The sequence below is a fragment of the Mauremys reevesii genome, linkage group 8, assembly GCF_016161935.1.
Source record: "Mauremys reevesii isolate NIE-2019 linkage group 8, ASM1616193v1, whole genome shotgun sequence".
In the NCBI taxonomy this organism is placed as follows: Eukaryota; Metazoa; Chordata; order Testudines; family Geoemydidae; genus Mauremys; species Mauremys reevesii.
In genome coordinates, this window is record NC_052630.1 from 30,161,301 (window position 1) to 30,182,042 (window position 20,742).

At 38.1% G+C, this 20,742-nt stretch overlaps 1 protein-coding gene and 1 long non-coding RNA gene across 7 annotated transcripts in view; one reads left to right on the forward strand and one right to left on the reverse strand.

Annotated features, from left to right (window-relative positions):
- Positions 1 to 20,742, forward strand: part of DOCK2 (dedicator of cytokinesis 2) — a 509,152-nt gene that overhangs the window by 426,414 nt on the left and 61,996 nt on the right. For all 6 annotated transcript variants that reach the window (XM_039483819.1, XM_039483820.1, XM_039483824.1 and 3 more), the window contains 3 exons: positions 4,329 to 4,429; positions 4,522 to 4,580; positions 10,625 to 10,773. In XM_039483819.1, coding sequence (XP_039339753.1) covers positions 4,329 to 4,429; positions 4,522 to 4,580; positions 10,625 to 10,773 — 309 coding nt within the window. The remainder of the gene's footprint in view (positions 1 to 4,328; positions 4,430 to 4,521; positions 4,581 to 10,624; positions 10,774 to 20,742) is intronic.
- The window catches only part of LOC120369961, a 44,399-nt gene that overhangs the window by 10,245 nt on the left and 13,412 nt on the right, over positions 1 to 20,742 (reverse strand). The window contains exon 2 of the long non-coding RNA XR_005583530.1: positions 10,571 to 10,737. This is a non-coding gene — a long non-coding RNA (uncharacterized LOC120369961). The remainder of the gene's footprint in view (positions 1 to 10,570; positions 10,738 to 20,742) is intronic.

The following is a 20,742-nucleotide window of genomic DNA, read 5'->3' on the forward strand; positions in this document are numbered from 1 at the left end:
AAAATTAGATCGGGGTGTGATTTAAATACTGGTAACAGACAAGATGCTGTCCTGTGTTGTGTTAATATCCAAATGTAGGTTCCAATAAGATTCTGATTTGTCAGGATCAGTTTAGGCCATAATTGAATTGTATAATATGATCCAGGCTAAATAAAACCCTGGTATAATTCAGCTGAATTCTGTGGAGTTACACCAAGGATGAATATGATCTATGGATTGCAGATACTTAAACCAGGAACAAAACCATTACTGTAGAGTCCTTCCATAAGGTTTTTGAATAAGTGAAATCTGGAAAGGAAAACTGTAGAGAAGCTGTGGGGCACTAAGGGAGGAATATATTGATCTTAGTGCAGCAGCTTTTTGACACTGTAGAAGGGATTTGAAGATCTTGTTTACTACAGGAAATGTTCCTATTTTACTCATTTTGTTGGATGTTGGTATCTGTTCCGGATAATTTTAGATTGTGCACAAAGAGCTCTTCAGATCTCAAAGGGTGAAACTGACTTACACTTTTAATGCAGGGCTTATACAATATGTAGGGTTTTGTTCAGGCCCTCTGCACTGGGATGAGTTTCTCTCTATCTAACTAGTGGGGAATAGTTTGTAACAGTCATATGCATTTTGTTTAATACTTTTAAATAAGTGCTGAATGTATTTACTGTCTCCTTTCGGCTATAGCATATAACAATAATCATCTTAGCCATTTAGATATAATTAAACATTTTTTAAAAAAAAAGAAACCAATTGGAAGCATTTCATAGCAGGCCTAGCAAGATCCACCTCCACCTCCTTAGCAAGTGAATCCCCAAACCAACGGGACCCCATGCAAAGTGACAGCCAAAAACCCCCAGAAAAACTGAGGAAAGCCCCCCAATCTTCCCCAAAGCATGAACCCGAGCATACCCCAGCAACATCAGGCGAGAAACCCACTCTCCCCTCAGGACTCTCATACCCTCACACATCATACCAGGCATACTAAGCCCGTTATCTGACTATTATCATCCTCCTCCCATCTATCGTTATATCCTCTTTCTTAATTAATCTTAAAGTCGTGGAGGGTCCTTCATTTTCCCTTCTCCTGTTGTTCCCACTTCCACCCCCTGACTCCCCTTTCCAGTCGTGCTAAATTCAAGCCTGATTTTCTGAAAGTCAGTTTATATCCGTTTATATCCGTCCGTTATTTACTGTGCTCCGTCAAGCATCACCTTCTCTATTATTTATCCCTCTCTCCTATTATAAGTCCTCTGTGTAATCATATCTCCTAAGATCATTTTTTGGTTCTCTAAAATTCTTCCTCCTGTCTCCTCACCTCTCATGTCTCCTCTCTTATTCTCATCCTCGGATCATTCCTGGCCCTTTCTTCTTTGTTCCTGTTTCCGTTCTCTTCATCCTTCTTAAACATGGGAGACCAAAATGCACTACAAAACTCCAAATGAGGTCTTACAAACGAGTCTTACCAGCGCCTTATCCTCCTACACTAGCACCTCCTAACCCCTACTAGAAACCAATAAGCCGCTAGCGCTTTTTTAACCACATCACATTTTTAACTCATAGTCATCTTGCGATCAACCAGGACTCCTAGGTCCTCTCTCTCCTCCGTCCTCCTCCGTCTCAGTACTTCCTTATAACTAAGCCCATAACTAAATGCATAGACATCCCTAAAACACCTTCCACTTCTCACTCTTTTATTCCATTTACACTATACTATTTAATTTCAATCATAGAAAATCAATCTCTCCTCCGAATTATCAATGAATTTCAAATACCATCAATCCCCCCAACTTCCCCAGCCCACATCCTTTAACTCTTACTCCCCTCACCATCATCCAATTACAGATTGAATAAATAGAAAAAAATCGGACCCAAAACCGAGCCTTGAGAAACCCCCTCCCCCCCCCCCCAACCCTTACCCCCTGCCCCCTCCTCTACCTCCCTCCCTCAACTCCTTATCCACACCTCCTCTCCTCCTTCTGATTTCCCTCATGATTTTTTTTTTTCCACTTTATCTTTCATTCTTACCCGTATCACCCCAGATATAAATCCCAGATATATGAGATCCACCGCATTTCCCTTGTCTAAAAATCTGTTTACTCTCTCTCAAAAGGAGATCAGGGTTCCTTTTTGGAACGATCTAATCTATAATCATGGTGATCATATAATTTATCATCGTTGCCTCATTCTCGAACCTTTCGGAACCATTTTCTTTTTTTTTGATGACTTTCTCTACTTACAGATTTCCATGACTTTGCCTACTACAGATTTTTTTCCCCCTTCCCTTCTATAATAACTACATTATTAGCTAATCTCCCAGTCAGGTACATTTTCAATTTAGAATTTATTTTTTAGATTATAATTCGGGCTAGCACAATATATATTCTATAGCCTTATTATTTTAATTCATGAAGATTATCGCCCCCCCGATTTACTTTGTTCCAGCTTCCAGTTTGGCTTCCACTACCTCTACCCGTAATCCAGTCCCCCATATCTTCATTCTATCCCCTATTCCCTTCATCATTCATTCCCATTTTCAGACCCTCATTAAAGACAAAGGCAAATATATTCGATATTGTATTATTGCAATTCCATCTCTATCTATCCTCCATTCATTTAGTTTTTTCCTTTCTCTCTTCTTCTTTTTCTTTGGTTTTCTAAAAATCTGGCTAAAAAAACGTTTGTTTTAAGTTTTTAATCCTAGATCCTATCCATCTCTCCTTCTTCTACTGCCTCCTCACCAGCTTCCCTCCCACCTCCTCCTCAATAGGTAGGTTCCTTCCTTCCTTTTCCCTCCCTCTCCCTCCCGCTTTCTTTTTCTTAATGACCCTCTCTCTAAGGCTGCTTCATCAGCTCGGTCTAAACTAGCTACCCTAGGCCGTGCTTTCCTCCTCGGATACATGCCTCTCCAAACCCAACAACAACAACAAGTAACCCCCCCAAGTAATCATCCTTAGATCCCTAAATATATATAAATCCCCCACTTCCCTCTAACCCTAACTTAATTTAGTAAAATAGCCCTTTGAAATCATATACCCTAGTCTCAGATGCACTATGATTACTATCCCATATCCATTCATTCATTTTTAGCTTCATGATCTCATGATAAGGTTGTCCCCCCCCAACAACAACCTCAACAAGGTCAAGGTCTCCACCAACTCAAAATCAAAAAAAAAAATGGCCCCCCTCGTCGGTTCAGCAACTTGATGATGAAGAATTCATTAGCTATCACGTCTAGGAAAAGCTGAGATTATTATTTTTACTAGCATTTGTTCCCAATCTATATCCGGGAAGTTTAAGTCCCCCATTCCTCCTTAAAAAAATTAAAAAAGAGCTCCTATATCCTATATCTATCTATAATCGTCTCTAGCACACACACCCTTATCTGGATGAGGGAGAGGCTCTTTTTTTTTTTTTCCCCCAACCATTTGCCCAAACACAGACTGTATTGTCCATTGCAGCTAGTTATCTCATTACATTTTACCTCATTATTGATATACAGTGCTACTCCCCCACCTTTACCTTTGCATCGGTCTTTCCTAAACAGCACATACCCTTCCATACCTGTACTCCAGTCATGGCTACTATTTACAAGCCTTTTAAATTAGCATTTGCTTTAGCTGCTCCTGGGATGGCCAACCATTCTCCCAATGGGAAAACTCTCATACTGCTGCAATATATAATCCTTTATCATCAAAGCATGTGGGAGAATTTTCCAGTATTTCATTTTGGTTATCAAGAGAACAAAGCAATCTGCTGTCAGCAATGAGGAAGGATTGCACACTTAAAATATAGGGGTTATTCTCCTCTCAGTGCATGTGCATGACTCATCATTAATGGGAGATACACAGGACCATATTTTGCCCTTGCTTCATGTGCAGAATTCCCTTCAGAATAAATGGGAGTTTTGCACAAAAACTGCAGTGGAATATGGCACAAAGAGGTGAGGCCCTTGTTAAGGAGACACTCAAATATTGCATAAATGCACTGGATGCCTCTGGATTTGGTGAGTAGTGGGATGCACTGTATTTTACCCAGCCCTGCTATGGTTTGTGGTTTATTGTTATTACCTAATGATCCCCACATGAATCTCCATTAGCACTATTTGTTCAAATTCTGTTATTAAGAGCAAATGCAGACCAGTGGTTATAAAAATCCATCTCTCTTGCCTTTATGCTAATTGTCTAGTAGTAATAACATACACCTTTGCATAATATTAAAACCTCATGTTGTTTGCATCATTTTCCTTCACCAATCATTCAGGTTTACACATGTTTTTAATATTACTTCTCGTGTTAGTTCAAAACCATTATAACTTCCTAATATTCAATTTACAGCTGTGGAACAACTATTTTCATCTGGCAGTGGCTTTTATTACCCAGGAGTCTCTGCAACTAGAACATTTCTCCCATGCAAAGTACAATAAGATCCTGAATAAGTAAGTATAATATCAATATCTTAGATGGTATTTCCTTTACTATCATAATAAAACATCAATAAAACCAGTGGTTTTTCCCTTTTCTCTTCTAGATATGGGGATATGAGACGTTTAATTGGCTTTGCTATCCGTGACATGTGGTACAAACTTGGTGAGTAACTATACAGTCTCAAGCACATCTGTACCCATAGTGCCCCCACTTCTCTTTGGAAAGAGTCTGTGACATGATTCAAGAATTTTAAATAGATCTGATTTTCAACACTGTAAGATGTTCTTCCTTTGGCAGCTGAAGCAGATGCTGCCACCAGCAAAATCACTTCATCTGCATGGTGTCTGTTATACATCTGAAAACTCACAAGCTGCTCTCTTAAAATTTAAGAAAGGATTTTCAGAAGATTTCAGCAATATTGTCTAAATCCACACCAGAATTAGTTGCATTTTCCCTGCTGTGGTTTTGTATTCAAACTGGATCTAGGATTTCAGATAGTCTGAAGGGTAGGGGCTGTTTGGAACCATGTTAGTTGTGGGCCCATCACTATTATTACACCCTGCATACAACCACTTAATGTTAGCTCTGCCACTGCTCTTTTGTGAGTCCCAAACTGAAATGATGATGATGATGATAATAATAATCATCTTATCCTCCTTAAATTATTCTCACCCTGCTTTTGGGGATGTGAGTGCAAGACTATATATGTGATCAGTACCTGTGACTATATGGTGATAATGAGACCTGGAAAAGTCTGGAATTTAGTTCTGCTAATCACCCAAAAGACTAGATCTTTTGGTCTTCCTATCTGAACCTCTGTCCTCTTACAAACTCCATCATATAATTTAATGTCAGGAGGGATCGTTAGATCATCTAGTCTGGCCTCCTGCATAACATGTTTCAGCCAGTTAACCCTGTATTGAGCCCAGTCATCTGCGTTTCACTAAAGCATATCTTCCAGAAAGGCATCTTGGTTTGAAGACATCAAGCGATGGAGAATCCATTGCTTCTCCTAATAGTTTGTTCCAATGGTTAATCACGCTCATTGTTAAAAATATGTGCCTTATTTCTAATTTGGTTTTACTTCCAGCCATTGATTTTTCTTATGCCTTTCTCCACTAGATTAGAGAGACTTTAAATACCCCATCTTTTCTCCCCTTATACTTGTACACTATAATCAAATCACCTCATTATCTTCTTTTTGATAAGTTAAACAGACTAAGTTCATCAAGTCTCTCACTGTAAGGCTTTTTTTTCCAGTCTTTGAAACACATTTTGGTCTATTTCTGCCTCGTTCCAAAATCCTGGATTGTCTTCAGGGGAGGGATAAACAATCTCTCTCATCTAGACCTAGGAAACAGGGAGCCATTCCCTGTTAACTGCTGAAGTGATCTGACACTTGCCAAAGAGAACCCCTATCCTCCACTACAGGGAAAATACAACAGGATAATGGTGAGCTTAAAAAGGCAGTCACTTCACCAAGGAAAACCAACAAACATGGCTTCTGCTGATTCACCTGAGTATCTGGAGCTAGGCTGAATAAACTATGGGCCCGGCAGGAATGCAATGAGTCTAATTTGTCCAACCACACCTTGAAACTTTTAGCCAGAAATGTACAATTAAAAGATATCTTGAAATTTTCACAACTATCCAAGGAAGAAGATGTTCCGTGGACTCAAAAATAAGCAAATTTTGTAGGATTATTTCATGGAAAATATTTCATGTAGCTCTATAAGAGATGGGTGTGTTTAAAATATAAATATTATATTTATCCTCCACTGGCTAGATTTGTGAGCCTGGGTATATGTTTAAGCTTTGTAATAGCTAGTTTAAATTTAGTTGTGTGTCTGGTATCTGTTACCTCCACTTTAATGATGCTACTGCCTTAATCCCAGGTTATTTCCATTCTGAACATATGTTTATTTTGCTGAAATGAAATGCATTTTTTTCCATTGGCACTTACAGTCATAATTCAGTGGCATTGTATTATAGTGAAACTCTAATAGAGAAAATGCTAGTTGATCAGATGTGGTTTGGTTTTATCAATATTAAAAAAATAAAGAGTTAGCAGATCTCTCTAGGGATTTGTGAACAAAGTTCAACTAGCAGAGATATCTTACTCTTGGGTCAATGTCCCCTAAAATATTTAATCACTGGCTAAGCTTTTCTTCTTCCTATTCTCATCTTCCTTATCTCTGTCATCTGTAGGGCCTGTTCTAGGCTTTCTCCAGTGAGTTCCTGTGGATTGGCTAGCCCTCTGTAGTATTCAAGATACATGGTAAATCCCATTCTTCCCAAAGGTGCCAACTCCCAAATAGGCCCTCTCTTGCATTTGGAGCATTCAGTCCCCTTTCCAAGACCTATCATAATAAAATGTGCTTACACTTCATTTATATGTACACCAGTCATAGAGACTAAGGCCAAGGTATTAAAAGGCATCTAGTGGATTTGGACGCTGATTTAAAATTAATATGATTTGGATGGCCAAATACATCAGGCAGCTTTGAATATCTCAGCCTAAGGGCCCAGTCTTGCTTCTGTTGAAGTTATCCTATTGTCCTATCCAATTGTTCTAATTACTTGAATGTGAGCAGACCCTAAATATTTCGTATTGTATGGATAGCTACCTTTTTCATACTTCTCTAATTGATTACATGAGAGAGAGAAGCATTGTGATGTAGAACCCAATCTTGAATGTTCTTTAGTTTCTCAAATGGTACCCCTTGCTTTTCTGTGTACTAACCAGTGAAAATTGAATGCAGAGGCCCATATTAAGGAAACAGAGAGGAAAATATGTCTTGTTACTTTAACATCATGTTGACCTCTGAAAAGAGAGCAAAAAGCTACAGTATGAAAGATGTCAGCTCACATTAAATTGGTTCATCTTAGAGGTAGAGCTCAGAAATGACAAATGTCCTTTTTGGTTACTGAACATGTAGCAACTCCAACCTATCAAACAATCATAGCTTCTGTTACAGCCCCGGGAGTCACTTTCTTTTATATAAGGGGAGATCTAAAAGTCTAAATGGATTGGGGAAGAAGATAATTTGTTTTAAACAAAAAATCAACAAGTCATGAGTAGAAAATATAGGGTATCGTTAAAGGCTGCTGCATAATTAGCTTTCCTGCCATTTTGTTGGTCTAAGGGTATTCTAGGCAAATTTAATTATCTACAAATGAGCCATTTTCAGCTGTTTGCTCTACAGTAAGCAATGACAGACTTCTGTTGAGTATCAAACATGAGTACTGCCTATCTCATCACTTTTTTGTTCTTTAACATGTAGGATTACTTTGGAAAATGCAGGGTGTCTGTTTCCTTCCCACATGTAGTATCACATTGTATTGATAGGTACAAGATTCTGTAATGTATTCACCTTTCTACCCAAGACTTCATTGTGACAAGGATTCCTTACATCAAAACATTGTTGTAGTGTGTCTTTTTTTCCTGAATTTCTGTACCAATACATCTTATTTGAGGGGAATGAAATTTTCCCCTTACAGTATGTCCAGAGCTTCTTAGGTCTGTATCTCCGTCACCGAAGTTAGGATAGACACCAGAAGGGAGAGAGTATGTAGAGGCAGGAGCTTTCTGAGCCTCAGAAGGCAACAACTGAAGCAGAGAGTTGCAGTTGCTGAGGCTGTTATAACACCCTATACTATGAAATCAATTATACTTTTCAAATATGTACCGAAAGGGGCTGTGTTAGTTGCATGAAGACATGGAAAATATTCTTTTCTGCTAAAAGGCTTGTTTGAGTCTCTTTCATGAAGAGCAATGAGATTTCTTTGATATCTATATTTAACTGTGCAGTTGCCCAACTGGACCCAAATGTCAGTGCTTGCCTGTGCATTTTGAATGTTTGCTCTCAATACCTTGCATCAAACACACTCGTCCCTAGTGATCAGATACTCTGTGGTAATGTTTATTTAAACCCTGCAAATTCTTAATTTGAGATGAGCATTTCTTTGCTTTTAGACAGAGATGTTAATACAACAAATATTATTCAGGCAAGTCTGGTTAAGTCTTACTATTTTAGCATATTGATTGTTTAGATTTCAAAGCAATCATTTAAAAAAAAAAGAATCTGCCCAATTAAGAGCAAAAAGAAAAAGAAAGCCTTTAAAACCATTGTCGTCATTTTCATTCTTTAGAGTCTGGTAGCAGTAAGTGTGCCTTTTAAGTTAATCTCTTCCCAAATCAACCCTTGCTTTGTGAACCAAAAACATCTCTGCTATTATTTTTCTTAAATCCAGTAACATTGCAGAACATCTCTAGAGTCATTCCATTCACTGTGTATTACACTGCCTGTCTGAGGGTCATTCTCTGCTTCTACTGCCCCTCCCCAAATCTAACAATCTGTGCCATAGCAACAGCCAGAAAAAAGGGCATTTTAGAACATTCAGACCACAAAACCATTATCTATGTCATAACCATCATTTGATATTAATTCTCCTCGGATTTATTTGATCTAATTTCCAAACTGCTACTGTCTATTTAAAGAAAAAAACCTTCATCACAAAAGTAAATACCGTAAATCAAACACAGACCAAATTGTTTATTTAGACTGTGCTGCCTGGAGTAGGGAATGAAAAGGTAACATAGGCTGGTGGATTGAATTTGAGACTACAGGGAAAGAACATTTTAATCCCGGCTCTGACACTAACTACCCTGTTTCCTTTGGCAAGTTTATTAACTTCTTTGTGTCTCAGTTTCCCATCTTTAAAATAAAGAAACATAGCAGACCTACCACAAAAAGGTGAGAGACTTAAGGGACGTGCTTCTCCAAATGTTAACAACCAAATGTAGTGCTTACTATCATCAACATTCCAATTTATTGCAACGGGACTATTCATGATGGTAAGCCATACATCTGATAGAACCTTATGTGTTTTCAGGCTCAGTCTTTTAAAGACTTTGAAGTGATAAAACCCTCTAAGTGGTAAGTATTGCTCCAGTGAAGGGGTGGCCATTGTTAAGTAACAGTAAAATTTATGTTCTCTAGTTTCCAGTAATTGTTTTTAAAAAGTATATTTCTTTGTCAGGTATATGCAAGCTATATCTCAGAGTCAGGGGGTCAGAATCTCTGTAGCCTGTTGCAACTAGTCAGAGATATGCATCCCCTTTTGGAGAGGTTCTACTTGTGTGCACCTTCATTGTTCTATGGAAGGGGAAGCTCTTCTCCTAGATTCTCTCCTTCTCCTAGAGTGGTGCCTGAAAGAGACTTCTGCACCACATCTCAGCACACCAGTATGAAACTGATGTGAGAGGAAAATCAGACTAGTGTAGTATTGATGCCCAGATGCTACAATGATGGGCACCTTATATAATTTTTTAATAAAATAAGACACAGGAATTGTAAAGTTGGTCACATTTGTTGATGGCAATTTTTCTCCTTGCCTGGAAACACCAGATACAATTTAGATAATGCTTTCCCAGCCAGAAGAGGCAGGACACTGGATTTCATGGACCAGTGTGATCAGATTAATATAGAAAATCCTCTTTCTATGAAACAATCAGCTTTTGGAGAATATTTAGTACCTGGTTTCTTTTTAGATATGACAATTACTACAACAGTTCTATCGTGTCATAATTGCAGATGTCTCCTAAAGCATAATCTGGGGGTTCTTTGACAACTAATGTAACTGCTGTGCTACAGGATTATTTCGTGTGGCTTTTCAGGAGTTGTGCAAATGATCTATAATGCCTACCAGGATAGAATTTCCATTCTGGATTTTTAATTTTTAACATTATTCATTAAGAAATAAAGGCTGATTTCCCCCCTCCCTTTATAACTTAGATAAGAGAACATGTCATATAGCTATTGTAATACTCTCTCCAATTGATTGGTTTGGGGGGAAGGATGTCTTAGAGCCTGATTACTTTTCACTGCAAGCATTTACAGTAGGGTATTCAGTAAGATGTGAAAAGCTGAAAAATTGAAAGGATGCCAAAGTGTGAATTCATTCAGCTGGCATAAATGCTCATTTCAAGCAGCAAATGACCCAGTACCTTGAAATGAGAATATATCCCTCAACATGCCTTCTGCTTCTGAAGAAAGAATTGAGAAAGATGTGTAACTAACTGAGACCATTACTGAAACAGATAGTTATAACTGTATTTTAATGGCTAAAAATCTTAGATTGTTTCTTACCAAAATGGTAGTTTTCTTCTCTTTTCCAATAGTTCTTTCACCATTCTGTTTTAGGCCAGAATAAAATCTGCTTTATTCCGGGGATGGTTGGACCGATCTTGGAAATGACTCTGATTCCAGAAGTTGAGCTACGAAAAGCCACAATCCCAATCTTCTTTGATATGATGCTGTGTGAATATCATAAGACAGGAGAATTCAAAAAGGTAATAGAAAGATACATAGGATTTGTTTTAATAGCTACATTATTCTTAAAGACATGTTTCAGAGTAGCAGCCGTGTTACTCTGTATCCACAAAAAGAACAGGAGTACTTGGGGCACCTTAGACACTAACAAATTTATTTGAGCATAAGCTTTCGTGGGCTACAGCCCACTTCTTTGGATGCATAGACTTAAAGACTCTGAATAGAGCTGGACATCTGCTTCAAAAAGGTATTAAGCATTTGTTAACATTTAATTGTGAACTATATGCAGTGAGTTTTCTGTTTGCGGAAAGTGAAAAACCCAGGAAATCTTGTGTGACTATGTTGGTGTGCAAGTGCAAAAAAAGTGACTTAATGTAGCCCTCTTTCTGCCTGTAAACAAAAGAGTCATTCAAACATGAAATGGACACACTATCACGAGATGTAAGAGACCAATGATCATACAGTAGAAATAATAAGTGTTGAATGCAGAATACCTGAAGTAATAGTTATAGTGAATAATTTGCAAGACATGAAATATTATTAGAGTTGGTCATAAAACCCAAACTTTTCCCACAGAAAACTTTTCCCATTTCAAAACTTTTCAATCAAAATGTAAGGTTCTCAATGAGAAGTTTGTAAATAAAAAAATGTTCATTTAATCTTAAAATGTTATTCAATTTTGTTTTTCAGAAACTGATTTTTTTTTATTTGTTCGTGTATTTCCCCTTTCTCTCCCTTTTTAAATCCCTTCCCCCTTTCTTCCACTGGAAAAAGCAGTGAGGGAGTAGAGAGGTAAAAAGTGCAAAAGTGATTAAGCACCCGCTTTTCAAGATCTTTACTGTTTTCTAACTGGAAAAACTTTGAAAATAAAGTTTGTGAAAGTCAGGTTTTATTAAGAAAAATGCTCTCCATCCCCCTAAAATTTTCCATCTGGAACACAGAAAATTTTTGTCGACATACATTTTGATAAAAACAGGAAAATAGTCAAAAATTTTGACCAGCTCTAATGTTCATTGAATATTTGTCAAATAAATTTAACTAACAAAAAAGTGTGGTTCAGTGGTAGGGTCCTGCACTAAGACTCAGGAGACCTGGATTCTAGTGCCAACTCTGTCACTGACCTACCATGTCCCCTTCGGCAAGTTGCTTTACTACTTTGTCCTTTTGTTTCCCTTCCTGTGTATCAGATAGTGAGCTCTTTTGGGGCAGGGATTGTCTTAAGATGTGTTTGTACAGCACCTAGCACAATGGCACCTCTAGGTACTGCTGCATGCAAATCATAACAATCAGCCTGCATATTGATAAATGACAAACAATACATTAAATTAGTAAAAATATCAGTTATATTTCACTATCTACAATGTTAGTTGACAAAAATTGAGTACATTACTGGTGTGTGCACTTGTATATCTGTGCTTTAGTTTATATGGGACAAGATTTTTCTATTAGCTGAACTCAGAACAAAGTGGCAGATGAAATTTCCAGCTTGTTTAGTAGTTTAGCCCAAGTCTTTTGGTTTAAGGCCAAGATTAAAAACCACTTTGCTTTTGTGCATCTGTTATTTCCATGTCCTATATTTGCCTTCTTAAAAATGTTTTCCTATTCTTGGCTTATACTTCATCTCTTGGGATAGATGCATAGACCTACATACACCAAAAAAACCAGGAAACACATCAGTCAAATTGACTGATTTTCAAGGACAAAAGCTTAAGGATCTAGAAGATACCAGACACTCGCATGACCCTTACATTATGCAGATATAAATATGTTCCAGGTGATATTTTTCTTCAGTGTAGAGGAAAAAAGATGTTCACTTTAGTATACTTTAAGAATAATTGCCTAATAGTTTTCATTGGCTAGTCACTCATGCTGCATTGTTATTTTATGATGTTTGTTATACCTCACCGGACTCCATAGTGATACTTCTGAAATTAAGATCATTTTTATGACTTGAAAAGCATGTCTCCTCTTTGCCTGCTATTGCACTGGCATGATTAAGATAAACTTTTAAATTCACAGTTGAAGTTTGGACTTCGAGAAAAATTCACATTGGAAAGAAATTGGGTTGTAGTAATTTAGTAATTTTTCACCTCATGGATTAGTAAAGTTAAAGAAGAGACACTAGTGGAAAATAAAGCATATTTATACATAATATGCAAGCATTGAAGCTCTAGTATTTGTTAATGAATAGTTTTAAAGTGGACAGTAATATTGTTTGTGAAGTAAGATATTTTCTTTAAAAAGATGAAGTGTAAAATTTTCAAAAATGAGTTGGGCACTTAGGAGCCTTTCAATGAAACTTTAGTCTTCTGTGTGCCTAAGTTGCTTTTGAAAATGGGATATAGTCTTCTAAATCTCCCAGGCGATTTTGAAATTTCCCCCCAATTCAGTTAAGGATATGAGGATTAGCTACATCTATCAAATACTATTGTACTTCAGCCATTCTTAGAAAATATCTTTAATTATTTGTTGCTGTAACTTTCAGGAAACAAGCAGCAGGTGGGGAGGAGAAACACCACTGCAACACCAATTACCACCATAGGGGGGGCTGTTGATGTATTGTAGTTCTACGTGCACAACATACAAATATATTTCTTTTGGGAACTATTGCCTCTAGTATACACATGTAACTTCCACTGACACATAATAGAAATTATACACAGGCATGGAGGTGATTTGAACCGTAACAAAAAAGTATAGTGATCAAGAGTATCTGTAAACCATCCTTGCTGGAATGTACCAACAAGACCTCCTAATGAAAAGAACATGATCAGAGTGGTAAGCCATTAATATTTGCTATAACTGAGCTGATAAAACATGAACCAAAAAAAGAGATGCAAAAACCTTGCTTTTGAAAAACTTTTTTTCTAAGAACAGTAAGTAGTGTACTTCTTTGCAGAGTAAATGAAAACATTATTAAAATAAACATGGATTGAAGTTAATCTTCACAAAGATTTAACTTTGGCTTATGAAAAATTAATTCATATGTAATAGTATTTCCATTCAAGTAAGCCATGTCTATTGATGTTTCCATATCTTCATTTAAATCCTTCACTTATTGCAGCCATCTGTGGACATATTCTAAAACCACTTTTCTTTCCTGACAGTTATTGAAAAAGAAAAAATAACAGTGCTGACTAACGAGGACACAATAATAACTCTCACTAATGAAGTGTACTTGCAGGACTAGAGGGTGGATATTTACTCATATCCAGGCAATAGAAGTCATGTATCTTTCCTAGCTAATAGCTGTAGAAGGTCACTAAGTAAATAAATGGAAGTGATTTCAGCAAGCTCCCATGTTCAGGACTCAGTTCTTGAAATCTTAATAGGCCCAAGGATTTAAAAGAAATAGAACTGCGTCATTATCAATAGTAAGGAGCATTTCAATTTACAATCCATCCAAAAGTTGCACGACACTTCAAACTCAAATCCACCTAACCAAAGCACAGGCTGCAGACTGTGTGGCTGGTATTAAAGTCTGCTCAAGTCTTCCAGGCTTTTTATTTCAACCAAAAATATAGCAAGCAGTTTTAAAGCCGTATTGGATCCTGTTACAAGCAGGCATCACTCCACTGAAGTCGGTGGAGATATGTCTTGATGTACTAGGGCTGAATTTGGCACTTAAACTTTAGGATTCAAAGGCTTCTCCTATGAATGTTTGCCAGCATCTTTTATTTATTTTAGTTCAAGCAACCAACTGCTTTTGACAAGCTGCCAGTGCATGCAGTTAGTGTTGTTACAGGGGAAAGAAAAGGACTAAGACTCATGAGGGCTGAAGAAATAATTTTTAGTAGTTTCTTCTTCCAAATTCTTGGTATTCTTTCTGGATCAAGCAACTGTGGAATTATCACCTCCTCTTTAGAAAAGAAATCCATTTCTTACAAACTGCTCAATACATACTAGGGAGGATTTTATTGGTTGATGATTTGTCTTAGATAGTGGCTGAGCGTATGCTGCCCTCACACTTCTGCATATTACTACGGCAAACAGTCAAATGGGAAATCTTGATAGTCTACAGGTCACAGCTCTACCGAGTGGCTCAGAATGCTAGCCATCCACCTCAAGAGGTGGGAAACTTGATGGGGCTGGCAGTGATTGGGACAGAAGCAGCTGAAAGAAAGAGGAGAACACACTAAGGGAACAAAGGGGTGCCCCTCCCCTGCTGAGTTTCTAGCCACTCATTGGGTAGCTTGAGGAGGAAAGGAACTGATTGGTCCATCATGCTCCCCTTTTGTTAATTTAAACCCTAGTCCAAACCATATGGAGCTGCTTTTTGCTCCATTCCAGCAGTCCCACTCTCCCCAACCTGTACTGGTAACTTTGGAGCTGTGTTTTGTGGAGGCTGTGAGTCTGACCAGTCACCTGTTTTGGGTTAACTAGGAATTTTATCTTCCCACAGAGGCTAAATTAACAGAGGCCTGGGCATTTTTTGTTTGTTTTTGGCCTTCCCTGCAACATCCTGGAGGCACTGTTAAGTTAAATAGGAATAGGATTTAATAATTAACAATAGTAAGCAGGTTAGTTTGTTACAGTTTGCTGCCAGTCTCCAGTGCAGTTAAAAGTAATAATCCCCAGAAGAAAAAGGCCCAGAATTTTACTGAGGGGACTTGTGTTCCTGGGCCTTCACAGGCTAAGGTGCCCTCTTTTAGTATCTCCGTCCCTCATGTGGGAGGGTGAGTGGTTTGACTCAGATGAGCGGGTGGAATCCGGGAGGTAGGCTGAGGAAAGTCTATCCTGAGTTTTATGGTAGAAATCCTGTAACCCTCTTCCACTGGAATCACTTACTCTCCGGGTCCAGAGAGTATGGTTGCTGGGGTGGGTAGCCCCCTTCCCCTGTGTTAAGTTCAGTAAAGTTGTGGCCTGCTGCTTCAATCCCAGAGATGGATTTCTCCTCATTCAATGCCGTTTTCACATCATACACAACCCTCATCTGTTTAACCTTGTCTCGTGTTCTGTGCATCTCTTGCACACACAGCAATCCAGTACTTTGATGATCCTCCAATTTGTCTGTGCCTGAAATGATGGAACTTTGCTACTTCCCACTTTTCAATATCTCTGCCATATCCAATGCAGATGGCAGTTCTTGTGATCAGAATGAATCATTTAAAATTGCCTTATGCTCTGACATTAGGTTAGTATTTATTACTCCACTGACCCAGTTTGGAGCTGCTGGTACTCTGATTACAATAAACAGTGATGGAAATAGGAGCACCAAAATGGATGGTGGTTCTTTCATTAGGTGCTAAACTACTACTGGAGCGCTCAGCACTCTGTTCATCACCCCTAACCTGCCAAAACTGTTTATGGCCTCTTCAACGAGAGATGCTCCCATTTCATTTGGGATTCATGCACAAGAAATTAAAAAAGAAAGCAGAGGTAAGGATCCTCCTTTTCCTCCTGTCCAAAACAGGAAATAGATTTTCACTCCATTTTGTCCAACATTGACCTAATTCTTAAAGTTGCTGAGAGCCTTAGCTCATAAGAATGCTTTATGTGAGCCCCTTATGAATTTTTTCTTATAGCTCTGTCACATGTATCAGCTGCATCAGTTTGGAAGCCCTTCACAATCCTCTAAGTATGCCACAGTGTTAAAAATAATAACAACAACAAAATACTGCAAAGTTGAGTTAGAATGATGGATTGTTATAATGAAGTCTTATGTTCAATTCTGCAGCAGTTGCTAATATGCTGATGTTACTGTTTTCCATAAATGTAGATGCTGCACATGCTGACAAAGTGGCATTCAGAAAAGACTTCAGAGTAGCAGCCGTGTTAGTCTGTATCCGCAAAAAGAACAGGAGTACTTGTGGCACCTTAGAGACTAACAAATTTATTTGAGCATAAGCTTTCGTGGGCTAAAACCCACTTCATCGTATATATATACACCTCTACCTTGATATAATGCTGTCCTCAGGAGCCAAAAAATGTTACCGTGTTATAAGTGAAAGCGCGTTATATCAAACTTGATTTGATCCACTGGAGCGTGCAGCCCCCCAGAGCGCTGCTTTACTGCGTTATATCAGGTGGTGTTATATATATACACAGAGAACATGAAACAATGAGTGTTATCATACACACTATAACTTTGTGTAATGACCCATAAATTGCAGTATTACAACAAAAAAACTTCAAAAACAGACTCTAACGAGAGACTGCTGAATTGGAATTAATTTGCAAATTGGACACCATTAAATTAGGCTTGAATAACAACTGGGAATGGATGGGTTATTACACAAAGTAAAACTATTTCCTCATGTTTATTTCTACACACACACACACCCAGGGTTCCTCACACCTTCTTGTCAACTGCTGGAAATGGGCCATTTTGATTACCACTACAAAAAGGTGTTTTGTTTTTTTTTCTCTCCTGCTGGTAATAGCTCACCTTAACTGATCACTCTCATTATAGTGTGTATGGTAACATCCATTGCTTCATGTGCTCTGTGTGTGTATGTATATATATATATATTCCTACTGTATTTTACACTGCATGCATCTGATGAAGTGGGTTTTCGCCCATGAAAGTTTATGCTCAAATAAATTTGTTAGTCTCTAAGGTGCCACAAGTACTCCTATTCAGAAAAGAGTCCTTGAGGGCTGTTAACCCTGCAGACATATCCCATATTAACTCATTGAGCACCTAGTCAAAAATAAGAAAACACCTTCCCTTTTCCCTCTCCTTGCTCTGCTCTTTTATATATAGTTTGAACAGTTCTAATTTCTCATTCCTTCATCGTTACAGCTCCATAATATTTTCTAACACCATGGCGTATTAGATGATTCTGAAGTGCTTCCTGAAACGATCAATACTATATTGAACTGATGGAAATGTTAGTCATTTTCTCCTTAATGAGTGCATCTTTATCAACATTGATCTATTCTTCACTTCTTAAACTCAAACCCGGCATAGAAAACTTGAATCACAGAATTTCCTTTTTATAAGCCTAGGAAAGTGATGCAGTAGCCCACACCTATTGTTCTAGATCAGTGGTTCTCAAACTTCATTACACTGCGACCCTCCTCTGACAACAAAAATTACTACATGACAACAGGAGGGGGGACTGAAGCCTGAGCATGCCTGAGCCCTGGTGCCCCAAGTGGAGAGGCCAAAGCCCAATTGCTTCACCCCCAGGCAGGGGCCTGTTACCAGAACCCTGCCACCCAGGGCTGAAGCCCTCAGGCTTCGGCTTCAGCCCCAGGCGGGGAGACTTGGGCTTTGGCCCCAGGCCCCAGCAAGTCTAAGCCAGCCCCGGCTTAGTCATGATCCACAGTTTGAGAACGGTTGTTCTAGATCAAAATAATTCTTCCAGTACTCCTTAGGAGTCACATATGGGTATTGAGTGAGCTCTGCTCAGGAAAGGAATCTGAGAAACTCAACAGTGAGTAGCTCAACCCTAAAAGCCAGTTCAACATTTGTCTGTTAAATTAAAGCTGTGAATCTCAATACCACATGGATTTTTCTCCCACAGGTTTGAAGGACACATCTCAGTATGTTATATGGGGACTTCCTACAAATTACATAGTTTAGAAGTAAAAAGAACAGGAGTACTTGTGGCACCTTAGAGACTAACAAATTTATTTCAGCATGAGCTTTCGTGAGCTACAGCTCACTTCTTCGGATGCATAGAATGGAACACACAGACAGGAGATATTTATACATACAGAGAACATGAAAAGGTGGAAGTATGCATACCAACAGGCAGAGTCTAATCAATTGAGATGAGCTATCATCAGCAGGAGAAAATCTATTTCCCTATGTTAAGTTCTCCTCACACCTTCTATGGGTCATCTTAATTATCACTTCAAAAGGTTTTTTTTCTCCTGCTGATGATAGCTCATCTCAATTGATTAGACTCTTCCTGTTGGTATGCGTGAACCTTAATTGTTAATTAAATGGCAGACTGATGTCAGAATCTTCTGACTGAAGACTTTTTAACCTGATACACTGAAAGACAAAATGAACAATGAAGTGTCTCGATACAGGATGTGGATTTGCCTGGAACTGAAGGAAGTGTCAAATATATATATAAAATCTCTCTCCAAAGTAGCAACATGGGATTCCAGATCCTTCCCAGTGTATAATGGCTGAATCTGTGGCAGACCTTAAGCTAGTTCCTTTACCCAAGACTGGAAGTATTGGAGAGGATTACACTTAGTCCCCAGAGAGTGGGGATACATTGTGTTCCAATCTATTGACCACTTCAGATCAACATGGTATGGATTGTCTCTAGACTGAGCAGCCTCAAGCTTTCTTTGGCTGAAGGGAGAGCCCTAGACCCAGATCCAGCAAAGCACTTAAGCATATGTTTAACTCTGAAGTGAGTAGGACTATTCATGTGCTTAAATTGTTTGCTGCATTGGGGCTAGTGTGTATAAAGCAGCACTATATACTTGGAGTATATCATATGCATATCTATACAGAACACCACATATTTATTTCTGTTGTGTTTGTCTCATCTGTCCAATATTTGTTTTTTAGACTTGAACAACCTAATAAAACACCCATAATGAACTTGATGGCTCACCAAGCTAAATGATTTTTAATACAATGAATAACTAATCTGTGGAACTCATTGCCACAAGGTATTATTGAGGCCAAAATGTTGATCTGGATAATGAGAACATTCACAGTTAAATTAGATAGAATTAAAAAAATTACCATAAACCTCTAATCTTCTGACAAAGCAAAGAGACTACTTATACAACCATACTACCCTCTAGGTTTGTTTTTTTTCTGATTACGTTATAATTACTTGGATGAGAAATAACAAAGAAAACCAAGGAGCTGCAAGACGAATTTGAGATTCAACAGGTGACACTTCCCCTCCAAAGTCTGTATGGATATGGAGGCATAGTGAAAGGAGAGACAGAAACAAGTTTTGGCGGATATATAAAACTGAGGCCCTCAGTACTTGTCTTTAGAGAGGCCCCATTATATCTGGGGCCTGCATTATCTGGCTGAATGTAGCAGTAGTATTAAAATGTATAGTATGTTCTTTTGTCTTAATTCTCCCCTATAGTTTCAACTGGATACCATATTTTCTATATACTCTGGGGAAAACAATTAGTGCTCTGTTTGTGTGTGTATCACAGAAAGACGGCTGCTTTTATATACCTAAGAGATCTTTGTACATGTTGAGTGAGGTGATCCTTGTACAGAGCAGGTACCTTTTTACCATTGTAAGGAAAGGGCATGCCAGGAATACCATGAACACCTTGTGTAATGGTAAAAGAAAATGTCAACCCATTAAACATTCAGACAGTAATGGGACTTTTGGGTCCTTTGAGATAAAAGGAGTCATATTCATGTATTTAATATTTCCAAATACTCCATTTCCAGAACTTAATGCAATCTACATAAAGTACTGCATTGTCCTTGCCAAACTAATTATTAATTATAAACTCTTAAGACAAGAATTTAAACATGGTGGGTTGACTTAACGGTTCCGAAATGACAAAGCAATTTCCTTTATACAGTGCACTGTAAGAACTTTTAAATGACAAATGCTACAGCACACTAGTACTTTGCAAAAGACATTAGAACTCTTTATAATTAAGGGCCTGATCCTGCAAAGTGCTGAGCTCAGATATCATGGAAGAAAATACTTCCATTTCCTTAATGGGCAATTGCCAAAGATATTCCTGACCTTGAAATATTTCAGAGATTTAGAGAAGAGCAAATAGCAGTTAGGTGGTGGTCAGTTTTGGGATCACTGGGCTGGATGAATGTTTCCAGACCTACAGTTTTATGTATAGCAAATAGCATGCATTTTATTTCACCAGTAACTGCTTAGGTTACTTCATTAAATCTTTTGGCTGATTCCTTTCTAAGATTACAAAGGGAGAAAACATGGCTAACTTCCACAAATTTTAATTCCATCGCTATTATATTTCTGATCATTTTTGCTATTTTATATTTTACTCATTCCTAGTAAAAATGTACAGTGGCCTGAGAGTAACCAATTGTATGAAGACATCATATTCTA